The 14554-nt window shown below is 39.9% G+C and overlaps 1 protein-coding gene across 3 annotated transcripts in view; it reads left to right on the top strand.

Annotated features, from left to right (window-relative positions):
* Nucleotides 1–11314: 11314 nt before the first annotated feature.
* Nucleotides 11315–14554, top strand: part of trim36 (tripartite motif containing 36) — a 29045-nt gene continuing 25805 nt past the window's right edge. The window contains exons 1-2 of one of the 3 annotated variants that reach the window (XM_042421023.1): nt 11315–11548; nt 12633–12867. In XM_042421023.1, coding sequence (XP_042276957.1) covers nt 11513–11548; nt 12633–12867 — 271 coding nt within the window. In that variant the 5' untranslated portion in view covers nt 11315–11512. Of the gene's footprint in view, nt 11549–12632; nt 12880–14554 lie in introns of all 3 variants that reach the window. The other 2 variants (XM_042421020.1, XM_042421021.1) reach the window with 2 other exon arrangements.

Genomic DNA, 14554 nt, shown 5'->3' with positions numbered 1-14554 from the left:
AAAAAAAATGTCGTCTCGCTGGCGAAGCCTCGTCTGCCTTCCCGCCAAGTTGCCCTCTTTTGCAGAATTAGAAACCAGACCACGCAGACAGAGGAAAGGAGAGAAGATGGGAGGAGAGGTGAATAAATAAATCATTTTATCCATCTATTATTAAAAGTAAACTGTCAGAGGCTGGAATCTCCTCTCTGCCAAACTCCCAGTGTTATAAAGCCCTGTTTTGGTGCAAGAACAATAGCATTTTAGCTAACTACATCCTATATTGTATTATTTTATGTTACTGTTTTGTGTAAGATTGTGAGCTTTGCTACAGTTGCTGATCTTGCAGACTTCTCTTTTGCTGTTTTTGGTTTGTTTGTTTGTTTTTTTAATATTTGTTAGCATAATATCTTTTGATGGAGACTCACACTTTTCTTATTTTCTCACCTCAATTTATTTTTAATAATTTCACCTTTCGGTTAAGTTAAACTATGACTTTTGTTGCAGCTGCTGAATTGAGCCTCAGAACACAAATAATGTGATAATCCAAACAAAAATTGCTTTTTAATCATCAGAGTATTCAGTATAATATAATGAATATCAGTCTTTTTTGTAATTTAATTATGAATTGTCCTCAATCTTAAGTCATTTTGAGTGGGTTCCTGACTTTAAAATGCACTGGAGACAAACAGCCACTGCTGCTGCACCGCTGTGGAGCCAGATCGATTGAAATTGAATGATCTTGTCTCCCACGCATCTTCTGAAGCCTGAACGTTTTCTCCTTATTGGAGCTCCTGAGGCTGAGTTTCTGTCCTTATTGTACATAGGCCGAGTCACATGGCAAGACCGCTCACTCAAACTTGACTCTCTGAAATGTGCCTCATGTAGCATTTTTCTGGGTCACTGCTCTCTGAATGCTCTCTTCTTCCTTTCACTGTGCTTAAATTGGTTTTTAGCAAAGTTCTAACTGTTTCCATCAAAACATGCACTGAAGATGAGTGTTGTCTGGAAGGGATGGAGGAAAGGTGTATCCTAAATCCTTAGAAACATTCAGGAAATGGTACACCTTACACTGTAAACCTTTTTTCCTGCTCCCATCGTTGTACAGTTCACTTATCTAATCAGACAGACTTACTGGTACTGTAGAAGTTGTTTCCCTGACTCTGGCTTTAAATCTAATCGATAATGCATTTCCAGAAGGAGGGAAGAATTCATTGAGACAGAACCCAGAAATGCTTACTCGACTTTTAAAAAGGAAAGATTAAGACTACTGCACATGAAAGCTGCATCTATACAGCGGTTTATTGCAACTCTTTTTTTGCCATATCCCACTGCAGTTGATACTCTCAGTCCAACAGCATAAAAAGAGGGGACCACGGCTTTGCACTTATAAGGAACCATATGTAAGAATTTTAGTTTAGCCCATCCTGTCTCGTAGTACCACTTTTTGTACCTCACTTTGATAGTGAGTCACTGTAGCATCCAGTCTGCCCTCAGTCCAACATGAGAGGAAGAAGAAGGCTACTTCTTCTTCAAGGTTAGTTTAATTCAAGCAAATGTTAGCTCAATGTTAGCACTGAATTGATATTGCTATCATACTTAGTCAAAGTCCCAAGGCCTTTCTCAATCTGCGTTCTTGTCTATACTTGTAAAACATCATCAGTCGCAGCCCAAGTACTGTTCCACTTCAAAGTCCACATCCAGCCAAGTACAATCCAAATGCCCGGATGTGTACTTGCTCTGCCTGTTTTATCAAGGATACATCAGGAGCTGACTTGTGTGGGCTTGGAACAGCCAAGTATCCCAGAGTGCATTTCACACCAACCGGCAGCGAAGGCGTAGATTTTGAGCCAGGCTAAAAGCTGTTGTAGTTTTCACTGTAGAACTACTAATATGTCACTTTATTCCAGTTTTAATATTTTTTAAGGCGAGAAAGTGACCGTTTAGATTACCAACATATGGTCAGTTTATCCAAATAATGTGTCTGGAAATTTGCTGCAACATTTTCGGAGATGTGAGGAGCCACTGGCTGGGTGAGACCGGCTGGTCATCTCGGCCGCTCGCAGCCCAACTCCTGACATGATCAGCAGGTCAACGTCTGTCGTCATCCCGGGGAGAACATGGTCCGATGAACTGATCTGTGCAGCTCTTTGGTAATTTACCACTGGCTCTAATGTCTCCGTAGCATTTTGATATATGATATAATTCCTTTTGGATGATAAATGTCGGTTTCACAGATGAAATCTAACAATCATAGCTGCCACATTAGTTTGTCTGAATGTAAAATGAAGCTTCATGTTTTTACTGGACAGAACAACAGCGCTGTCTCTGGGGCTCTATATGTACAGACATACACCACATTTCAGTAAAATGAAAGGTATTAAAATTAACAGATCAGTCTATTTTACATGTTTTAATTTATTAAACTACATAACAGTTTGGATTTCATAACATTTACTGCATCTCTCTGTCAATGAGGTTATTTTTTGTGAGAAAGAAGTGTAAATGGAGCTTTGAGTTCAGATTAGTTTGTCACAGTACAGTCAGGTAGTTGTGTTGAAGCTGAGCTGCTGCCGTCAGCAAGTACACTGTTGTTCCAGTTGAAAAATGATCGTACTGCGTCCTACTGTCCTTGGAAGTTTGTACTCCCTAGTCGAACTTGCCAAGTCTGAACCAGCAAGTATGCAAGCCCGAATTTGGTGTACTTGTTATTGAGAAAGGCCTTTAGTTACTTAGTTAATGCACTATTGATTCAGCGCTAACATAGCTTAACTTAACAGACAGCCCAATTCTGGAGACATGCTGCCCCCAGTCAGTTTGGAGAATGAATTTGACAGGTGGCCAATTCTTACATATAGCACCTTTTAAAGAGCTGCAGTGTTTGGATGGTCCAGGGATTTGAAAGGAAAGTGATCTGACATGCAGCCAAAATGTCTCATGCAGTCAGTCAATCATGAGCCCTTGCTCTATCATCAACTAATATACATAATGTATTGATAAATAATGTACCAATAAATGTAATGGAATTTATTTTTTCTATGCTATGTAGAAATATTGAGTGTAGATACATATGTAAATGTCTATAAATATGTGACTTATATTGTGCAAGTGCTCAAGCTGAAAAAAAAATGTTTACAGTGACATTAGTGAGACGGTTAGAGGAATTGGATATGCAAATATTAATATGTGATGTATCATAGTACTTCAACTTTAAATTTGAGGACAGTAATGTTGATTCTAGCTTGGCAGTGCGTACTGTATTTAAGGTAAATAAACACACATACTTACTCTTGCAATTGTTTTGGTCTCTGTTGCTTCGTCTGTGTATGTTTTCCATTTTGCACATTTGCACATAAAGATCATAGATTTGGTTTGGTATCAAATTTGGGGACCTTTGTTGCATGTCATGCCCTCATTTCACCGCTTGTTTGTCTACCTCTATACTGTCCACTGTCAAATAAAGGAAGAAAATAATATAATAATAATACATATATATATATATATATATATATATATATATATATATATATATATATATATATATATATATATATATATATATATATATATATATATATATCTCCCCTTGGGAACATGATTGTGCCCAGTAAATTTCATCCACCTGTTAGATTGTATTACTGAATAGTGAGCAAATTATTTTGTGTCCAAAAAGGAAATGCTTTACCTCTGAGGAGCCTGAGTGTGTTCAGTAATTTTAGAGGAAACCATGTTATAAATCTTTCATTTAAACCCTAAATGTGTCCGGATGCGCCTCGGAGGAATGGTTGCGGAGCCGCCAAAACCTGTAAGATTTGTTGCCAATTTAATGGAAATCAAAACAATAATTTTGTCATTAGAGTACGTAATGATTGAGGAGCTAAACATACAGTCAGGATCATCAAAATCATGTACATCATGTTTCTTTCAGATGTTTAAAAGGATTTTCCTGTCATGTATTCTCCAATTATGATATAAATAAAAGTTAATTAAGCTAGCTTTTTATTTCCATTAAGTGAGACCTTTTCATCAGGGTTTTGGCTATTGCATGTCACGCGCCACAATATATCTGTATGAAGCTTTTTTTCCTCTCCCAGCAGCCTTTACTCTGTGGTTCAATGACTCAGATTTATTGTTGCTCTGTTTTTGACTTCCAAGATGACAACTGGTCAGATTTGTTCCCTAATCTGCCTCAAATGTCTTTCATTTTTCTGCACTTGGATGAGTTGTGCTTCAGAGTAACATGATGATTTTTCTTTAAATCTGTTCTCTGCTAGTTCAGTGACTAAGACATAATTAAAAGCCTCGGGGGAAGGGGACTTTCACTGGATACAGGGGACATATGCAAACACACATGCAGGCCCACACTGCATATCACAGTCACAGACATCATTGTTGGCACTGATAAGGTAATATTATCCAGACAAATGTGGCCTAGTGGCACGTAGTCATCCAGTATGGATGTAGAGGATACTTTGACCAGCTATTTCTCACTTTTTTTTTTTTTTTTTTTACATTTGGCGAATAATAGGGGAAAAAAAGGAAAACACAGAAGTTTGGAGTTTATTTTTCTTCCCTGGTGAATACAGGCCAACCCAGATTTAAATTGTCTGGAGATGTTCCCTTGACAGCCAGCTGCAGCTGTAGTTTGGGTGTGGTTAGATGGTCCCCATGTTCAACAGGGATCTTTATGAGACATGTAACCTTATATCTTCTGCAAGTAGGAGAGGCTGAGTGAGAGAAATGCGGTTAATGATTCAAGAAATAACATCTCAAGTTAAAATCTGGAAGAAAAAAAAAACTAACTCGGATTCTCTTCCATCCGTTGCAGAAGAACTGAAGCTGCTGTCATTGTCGACTTGATTTCCATGTTGTTTTTATCGTCTCTTGTATAGAGTTGTTGCTACCACACAAGTATACAAGCACAGCATGTTTCTCTCATGTGATATGAATGACTCATCTCTAATGATCCACAGGCCCCTGGGTGGCCTTATATATGCTTATATAACAGCTGTATTCTCTGTAGTTATTTAACCTGAATCAATTATACTTAGTAAAACACAATAATCAATGTGTTCTATTGATTATTCAGTCAAGCGGATAGCACTGTGGCTCAGTTGTGTGGCTTTTAACGGGTCAGTCAAGTGTCATTTCCACAGATATTACACTTGAGGGCTCATCTTTGCCTCAGGAGTCTATTAAAATGGTCATTAAAGGCTGGAAATTACCAGTGTAGATGCTCTATTTGACTAGTGAGCCTAAATGGTACCACTTTCTAATGAGGCAACCTTCATAAAGGGGTTATGAGTTGTAATTGACTTTATAAAGGCTTAATAGTCTGTTTACTAATGTTTTATTGATCAGTTACAAGCTATTAATGGGAACAACTTTTGTGTTACCAGGTTGTTAAAATGTTGTCTTCAATTCACCTGAAAAACCTCTGGAGTGAACTGTTCAACCACCTCTGGAAAAGAGCTGCAGAATCTGAAGCACAATCCAAGAGAATATCTCAACATCTACCGGATGAATCATTTTGTACAAACATTCATGGTTCCCGAACAATTAATCTGAATCACTTTGATGATCCCCTTACTTTTGCTCTACAGCGCCACCACGAGGTTGACATTTGTAGTTTTGGAGTAAAATGTCTCGACAACTTTGAATGCCATTAAATTTGGTGCAGACATTAATTGTCCAATAATTTGGTTCATGGCGAAATACTTGTAAAAGTAATAATACTACACTAATAATATATAAAGCTTTAGTTAATGAGGTATTAACCCTTTATAAAGTCATTACTTACAACTTAGAAACCCTTTGATTATGGTGCCTTTATTGAAAAGTGGTAAATTCTATCCCAATTTCAAGTTAATAAAATGTCCATTTTGAGATTCCTCATCACAGACATGATGGAAACATGATAGCAGTGTTGTAAACCATGTTGTAAACCGTGTAATCCTGATCGTCTGAGTGCTGGAGAGCTTTTGGAAACACTGGTCAGTTGCTGAGTTGGCCTATTAGTTTTTTCATGCACAGTTTGCTCCGTCAGGACAGACTGCCCGTTTGTCCCCCCACCACATGCTCAATGGGGTGGAATATGTTTGCATGAAGCCGTGAGGCCATCTGGTGACGCGGAACAAGTGGCATTGCCAGAAAAATTAAAGCGCAAACTTAATCCGGCCTCACAGTCGCCTCACATTCCGGCTCATGCATGAAACGGGTCTCTATTTGAGTCTGTCACATTCATGAAGCGTTAGAACAACTCCTCCCAACAGCAGAGAAGCACACTGAAACACCAGAGAGATGCAGTCACATATTTGGGTCGCAATGAGCAGAAATGAGCGCATATAAAGCAAACATATGCACACATGAGCGCGCTGCAAGCTATGCGTAAATGCCCAACTTGACTGAATGCGGCACAACAGATTTAAGACCCCCCACTGCGCCTCTTTAATCTTCAGACACAGATTACGATTATATTCTAGTGATTGATGGGAGAATTAAAAAAAAAAAACGGAAGTCATTCTTTTCGGGTTGATAAATGTCAGAGCAGGAGGATACAAAGAGCTCTGTGAGGCGAGACATCGCCGCTGAGGGATGATGTAGAGAGAAGCAGGGAGATGGTACAGTATCGGAGAGGCGAGGGCGGGGTTTCCCTCCAAGATGAGGCAAACTAAAATAAAATTGGCTTCTCGCAGCCGGCGCATGTACCGTAGACTGCACGGACACTCATAAGCCTGTACGGAGAGGGAGGGAGAGGATGGTGATGAGGATGCGGTCGGAGGAGCGGCTTTTCTCTTTTGACGTTATCTCACCTCCCCTGTGAAGCTTTTTGATCCTGTTTCCTTTAAAAGCTGCAGCTGCAGTCTTTTTTTTCTCCCTAATATTTTGTTAATATTACCGTGCACCCTGGCTGCTCGCTATACATATCGATCACCACCGCCATCATCATCCTCATCTGTAGCCATGTCGGACTCTGAGGATATGACGGAGTTCGCCAGCATCGTTGAGCGGATCGAGCGGGGCGAGGTGAGTCTCATCCGGATGATTTACGGACCTCATGACAGCAGCGGGATGTCTGTCATCATGCTCCGGCAGCGGCAGCAGCAGCAGCAGCAGCGCCGGCCTGCAGGGCTGTCAGAGGATGGAGAAGGATGCTGACAAACCCAGACCTCTGTCTAAAAAAATATGTTCTATTATATTCTATTTCTGTAACATGATTTCAGGTGTGTGTCTGCCATTCTGATCACACCACTGCTATTCAGTTGAATTAACCATTGATGGACAGTATTATATTGGGTTATAGATATGAAGTATACTGATATGCCTCCACAATACTTATCTACTCACCTTTCTATATTACCTCTAATGATCTGAGGAAGCTATAAATCAGCCCAATTCTGTTCTATTAGTTGTAATAGTTAGTAGACAGAGCCACAGCTATTATTTCTATTCTCTTATTTTCTACTGAAAATTGATATATTATAGTATGTTATATCATATTAAGTACTGATGCACTACTATAACTTCTCTATTCTAATAGTGTAATCTGATCTAAAATATAAATAGACCCTCCTTTATTAACTGAGCCTACACATACTCTATTCTAATTTATTCTGTTCTATTCCTGAAACATCATTTCAGGTGTTATTCCTATATATTAAGTGCTGACATACATTATTCACATTATATGCGACCACGTTGTTTGAGGTGTTAATAGGCTATCTGCTGTTGTATTAATTTAGTAGACACACATATGCTGTTCTCTTCTACTCTATTCTATGCTATGCCAAGCCTTTGTGGCTTCAGGGCCTCTCCTCTATTCTTAGAGGAAAAAATCGTGAACATAAAGAGGTTAATTAGAGGCTTCAGTCACGGAGTGTGTTGTAGTTCGATGGTGCTGCAGGCAGGGCACAGACTCCTGTCAGTATGTGGGACACTTGGCAGCAGCTGTGTGGTGAGACAGGGCACCGGGTTACTGAGGTGTGTCTGCATAGAGATATGGGAGGGGGGGGGGGGTTCACAGCCAGCATCTCTCCTCTTCATACAGTCTCTGACACTCAACCATGCATGCAGTGTGTGTGCGTGTGTGTGTGTGTGTGTGTTTTATATGATGCAATAGAGACGCAGATTGTATATGGCACTCGATTGACTCGCTGGCATGCTCACAGTATTCAGTGATGTGTTTTAAATCAGACCTATGTTGCTAAATGGATGAAAGGGTTAACTCATATCTCAAAAAATCTCAGAATCATCAGGTCTGAAAGCAAAATTAATAATTTATATGTTCCTGTGTGAGAGGCTCTATGAAGGCTACAGCACGTTTCATGATACAAAACACGGAACAAGAGACAGTGAGGACATTATGTGCCCTCAAGTATCCATTTCAGTCACTGTGTGTGGACACATACTAATTGTTCTACAGAGTGACAAGCTTAAATTTCTAGTGGCAGCGTGAAAGGCTGTTGAACCTCTTTTTTTTATCATCTTAAATTAGTATTAACAACCAAAATCTACAGTCCACCTTCATGATGTTTTGTTTTATGGCCAGAAAAAGGCAATGCTGAAATTTTCAGGAGCCCTTTGTTCCATAAATTAAAAGTAGATCTCACATCTCCAAAATCATGTGTAGTTTCATGCTGCCATCTGGATGATTTTTTCACAGTCCTCATGGGTCCTTTGGGTCCCTACAGGCTGCACGCACAGGACATTTCAGTAAAAGTATTTTACTGTTGCAAAAAATATGGCAGGATGTATCGAATCTGATTGTCTCCAGTAGGGAGTTACACAGTACTCACTGAAACTGCCTGCATTGTCTGCTGCCAACAAATGCTGCTGGAAAGGTTTGAATTATGGGTTCGGAAAAGTGAAGGACTCCACAGTCCCAACGTGGCCTGCAGTGCCTTCAGTGACTGTGCATTTTGGCCAGTAGATTAATTCAAACATTTCATCTTCTTCACTCTGTGCTGCTGCACAATGTTTTCTATATACACGTTATTTACTCGAGACTTACAGCTCCCTTTCAATACTACCAAAAGTTCATACATCATCCATTTGCTCTTTAACTAAAACATTGTCGGGCTGACCTGCTAGTGCCCACATGTACTATAAAATGAACTATAGCCATTCAGTGGCACTGCAGCAAGTAATTAGCAGGTCATAAATTCCCTGCCGTCATACAAGAGACCTGCACATTAGTAGAGCCTGTAAAGTGAACAGAGGTTGTAGCTCAAATGAGCCCCTTTCATGGATCATTAACTTCAGCCCGTTTTATAAAGTATAGACATGTTATGTGAGCAACAGTAGCCCACAGTCACTTACTGTAGGTTATTTTATATAAATAATGACCAAGATTGTGTGTGGAACTTGAGAAATTTTGACTACCGATATGTGGACACATATTCTTCAGTCATTGTTCTCAGCAGACTGAAACAATCAATCAACAACAAGTCAGTCATACTGTTAACCCTCTTTTAGCCGCGCTTTGCTGCTACAAGTTTAATTACCGGATTTCATGCTGCTAACATGGCTAATTTTTTGTGGCCTACTTAATTTTTATTGCATCTTATTGTCTCCTCACTTTGTGACATTTTTTTGTCTCAATAACTTAATAGTTACATACTATTTATGTTGGTTTATATTGTATTTAGTACCTTTTTTATTTTATTTTCCATTCTTCATTTTGGTAATAGTAAATGCTCGATGTAGCCTATATTGTAGGCTTAGTCTGGTTTTTAGCTGTACTAGTTGCGTGGCTATAGGGATGGAAATGTTGTCTCCTGGTTGGTCATTTCACAAAACTGGTCCAGACTGAAATATTTCAACAACCACTGGATGGATTGCCATAACATTTTGTACAAACATTCATGGTGGCCAGAAGGTGAATCCTAATAACTTTGGTAATCCCCTGACTTTTCCACTAGCATCACCAGCAGATCCAAAGTTTCTCTTTTCCAGTAAATTATCTCATCATCAACTGGATGTTTTGGCACGTAATAAACTCAGAGAATGAATCCTAAAACTTTGATGATCTGCTTTTACTTTTCCCCTATAGTCCCACCACGAGTTTAACACTTGTTCTTGTGAGTGCAATGCACAGACATCTTGCCTGACAAAGTATTCTTAGATCATATCAGTTATCCAGTAAGGCTTTTTGTTCCCAAACCTGTTTAGTGGCGATGTTGTTGGAAATTTGGACACAGCTTTGGGGATATGTGGTAAATGTGGACATGAGAAGTGCAGCAGAAGAAACTGTGGAAAAGAACCCAAATGTAATCAATGTGGGGGGAGTCATGAGGCATGACCGGAGAAAGAAAGAGATGGAAGAAGTTCTGAGGATCAGGTCCAAGAGAAGGCTTACATGACACGAGGAAGCAGCTAGGAATAAAAAGATTCATAAGTAAGTAATAAATATTGTTTTTATAAGGAGAAGATTAAAGGTGCAGTGTGTATAATTTAGTGGCATCTAGCGGAACAGACTTAGCAGAAATTGAATATAATATTCATAAGTATGTTTTAATTTGTGTATAATCACATGAAAATAAGAATTGTTGTGTTTTTCATTAGCTTAGCATAAGCCCTTTATATCTACATAGGTGGCAGGTCCTCCTCCATGGAGACCGCCATGTTACACCGCCATGTTTCTACAGTAGCCTAGAAAGGACAAAACAAACACTGGCTCTAGAGAGGGCCTTTCGAGTTTTGCGTGAGTTTTGCGGCTAGCGTAGGTTCTCCTACACATTTGGAAGGGGAGAGGGAGGGGTATTTAGCCGCTAGATGCCACTAAATTATGCTACACACTGCACCTTTAAGTTCTTTGCATTTCTGGCCATGGTGGTTAACTGTGCCGCTGAGGTAGAAAGGAAATCCGAGAGAATAGAGATAGTTGTTTATGCAGCGAGTTTTTGAATATTGTGGAAATTACTGGAGAAGGAAGTGCAGCTGATGGTGAGAGAGGCTTTTAGCTCCTCTCAGAGCCTACAAGTTACATTAGAGGATGGGATGAGGGATGGGGAAGAACTTTATGTATTTATTTATTTAATATATAATGATTTAGATTATTTATTATTTAGAGAATTGGGTCTTATTTTCAATCCAGTAGACGGCAGTAATGCAACGTTTTGGGATGCAAACCGCCTCTAAAAAAATCAACAAAGAAGAAGTACATGAAGGCAACAGTTCCTATGGAGACCCTTCCTCCTCCTTCTCCTCCTCCTCCTCCACCACCTCCTCTCTCTCTCTCTCTCTCTCTCTCTCTCTCTCTCTCTCTCTCTCTCTCTCTCTCTCTCTCGCTCGCTCTCACCCTCCCCCCTCTCTCTCCACCCCCCTCCCTCCCACCCCCTCTGTGTCTGTCTCCGCCTGCACACACTGCAGCAGTGAATTGGCTGCTGATTCACCACAGCAGCGTCACTCCATTTAAATTCACTCAGCCGGCGCTGTCGGCATCTCCAACTCGCGTCCGACAAGTTGTTTTTAGCCCGAACAGAAATTACAAAAGGTGTTTTAACTCGCACACGCAGGCGTCAATTTCTGCCTCATCATGTCTGCAGAGATGCGGCGCAGCAGCACAACAGCGGTAAGTGAGGGACAGGAGCGGGTTTCTAGTGTTTGGAAGATGATTGAAAAACGTGTGTTTTTGTCGATGTGGAGTCGTCATTGTTTCACAGCCTGTAGCGTCTCTGCATGTAAAGAGACCGGACATTGTAGGAAACTTCATCAGCAGAGCTAGACGTGTCCCATTCATTATTGATTCAGTGACTCATAAGTTTTATGAAACAATTAGCTTTCAACAAGCTTTATTTGCCTTCGTCTTGTTTAAGCTCCCTATATCCTTCTCGTCTTTTAACGCCTGTTGCGGAGGCGTTTGTCCTTAAAATAAAGTGTGTTCAGACAGAAGCAGGAGGATGAAGAGTTTTATCACAACACCTGAAATAAATGAGCTGATCAATCTCTTGATGAAGAGGAGCGGTTTTCAGGCTGGAGCTTTGTAGAAACAGTTTTTAAACGTGTGAAAATGTTATAACGTGGAATCGCGTATTTCAGTGTTTGTCTATATTTAGCTGGGCTTAATCCTGTCTTATGTAATGCAACAGAAACATGGTAAAGACATCATGGCTGGTTGTTATTGTCACAGCAGTGGATCTATCTATCTATCTATCTATCTATCTATCTATCTGTTTATCTATCTATTTATCTACAACCTTTAGTTTATTGTCATTTTCTTGGCATACACAAAACGAAATGCTGTTCCTTCCAGCCCACAGCAGTGCAATAGCAGAAAGGATAGAGATGTATATCTAAAAATTCCCTTTAAAAGCAATATAAATGTATAAATCCCAAGAGGATAAAAAGAGAATGAAAAGAAAGTGTCTCTGTGTATACCAGCTAAAAGTTGAAAGTATATAGAAATAATCTAATTACACATAAGTATTCCCATTTCACAGCAAAATGTTGTTTTGACAACTTAAAGTGAAGACAATAGGCCCATTTTAGCTGCCCTTGAAATATCCTAATAACAGGTTATTGTTCTGAGAATCAAAGAAAGCTGTATCCTGTTGCCAAACACATTTCAGACTGATCGTCTCTGATCTTCTGTTTTCTAAAAGTCGCCCTCATCCCCTGTTAGACGTTGTTATAAGTTAATGTCTCCGTGTCTCCAGGTCCCGATCAAAAACATCGAGAGGGAGCTGATCTGCCCGATCTGCAAGGAGCTCTTCACCCACCCTCTGATCCTGCCCTGCCAGCACAGCGTCTGCCACAAGTGTGTCAGAGAGCTGCTGATGCTCAATCATGAGGACTCCTTTGATGCCGGCTCCGAGTGCTCCCTGCCGGGTAGCCCCAGGTCCAGGGTGCCCTCCCCCTCCATGGAGAGGCTAGACAGGCTTGTGCGATCAGGTGGGTCTCGGGGTAAGGAATCAAAACTATTAATGTTATCTGGAGATGTAATGAACACCAAGATGTGTGTGTTGCTTTTATGAGTGCTGAAAAGTGGATCTCTGCGACGCATCCTCTCATATCTCCAATGTTAAAAGCAATTAGCAGCAGCGTATTGAGGCTCGTGCTGCTCATGCTGTCGTGGGGCGGGGCGGTGATGAAGTGATTTGTTACGTGAGCTGATGGAAGCTAATAATCAGCTGCTGGAAATGCAGGAAATGCAAGTATCAAGTGCATCTTAGGCCATTTGTGATTGCCTCCAAAGGCGATATGAGTTTTTCTATCAGTAAAGCCGACTTCCTGTTACATGACCTTCATCCAGATTCACTTAGCTTCACTTTTACTTCTGCTGTCATCAAAGTAGCTGCATTCAACAGGTTTCAATGGCTGCAGCCTGTGATAAACCTCTATAGAAAAGGACATAAGGCTTAAAAAGAAAGCAAATCCTTGCTCTCAAATAAGGAAATATGTGCACTAAAGGCCATATTCTCTGTCATAACAAACAAAAAGGGTAGTAGCCACTAAGAAGAGGATTTCTTGAACCCATGTAAATAAGAGAATAAGCCTATAGAAACCAAGACAAAAAAATGGGCCAAGCATTATTGTATGATATGTGGGTTTTAGTGTGGCGCAGACGTCGCCCCTCCTCTTGTCCTAGATAAACTAGAACAAACGTAAAGTGATTTTAATAATTTTCTCGCTCTGCCGTAACATCGTCAGTCAGTCATCACTTCTTCCTTATAATCCCGTCTGCTTTTTCAGGCCTCGTTAAAGAGACAGCAGAGGAACTTGACATACTGTAGTTTTTGTCTACCACGAGAAAAGAAATGTTGACAAGCTCTCTCAAGCCCTAATTGTCCTCACTGTCTGCTTCCAATGGCCCAGGGGCACCAAACATCCCCTTCAATCATGCAAGGGCTCATGTATTCATTAGAAAATTGTTTTTAGGAACAGAGAGAAGAGTAGCTATCATTTTCACTCAACCTTTTTTATTGGATATACAGGCGTATGTGTGTGTGTGTGTAATGTACACACGAGTCAACAAAGCGCAACTGTAAGCTCCTTTGAAAGTGAAAGTTATTTTGGTCTGCAATCATTAACAGAAATAATTAAGATGTGTATAAATATACAAATTCATGTACACACATACAGATACTCAGATACCACAGTTGAAAACAACACAATAACACAAAAGATTTTGTGCAGTCCAAAAAAGGTGCAGGCTGAAGCTACAGCTTATAATGCTCAACCTTTTAACAACACATCGAATTTGACCTCAAAACAATACAAAACAACTAATAACATATCCTGCACCCTGTCCTTCTATGCCAATGTTTCTTTCTGATCATTCATTTCACCACTAAAGTCATTAAGTTATTTTTAAACATTTTTTTAACTTACTGAGCGTTTACCATGTTTTCAGTTCCTCACTACAGCTCTTCCATAAATGCACTCCTTAGACTGAAATACAATGACAATGAAAGAAAATGCAGCTCAAAGTGCTTCACATCAAAAAAAAGACATGAAATGAACATAAAAATATGTGAATGTACATGAGATGGACAAATAAAATCCACTTGAAAAAGAGAGTGGTAATTTGAGACTTAGTAAGCAAATGCTCAAAGTGTTTCGCCATGTGTACATAATC

Source organism: Thunnus maccoyii, chromosome 9, assembly GCF_910596095.1.
Source record: "Thunnus maccoyii chromosome 9, fThuMac1.1, whole genome shotgun sequence".
NCBI classification, from domain to species: domain Eukaryota; kingdom Metazoa; phylum Chordata; class Actinopteri; order Scombriformes; family Scombridae; genus Thunnus; species Thunnus maccoyii.
The sequence above is the reverse complement of the archived record's forward strand: the minus strand, read 5'-3'. Positions and strand labels throughout refer to the sequence as shown.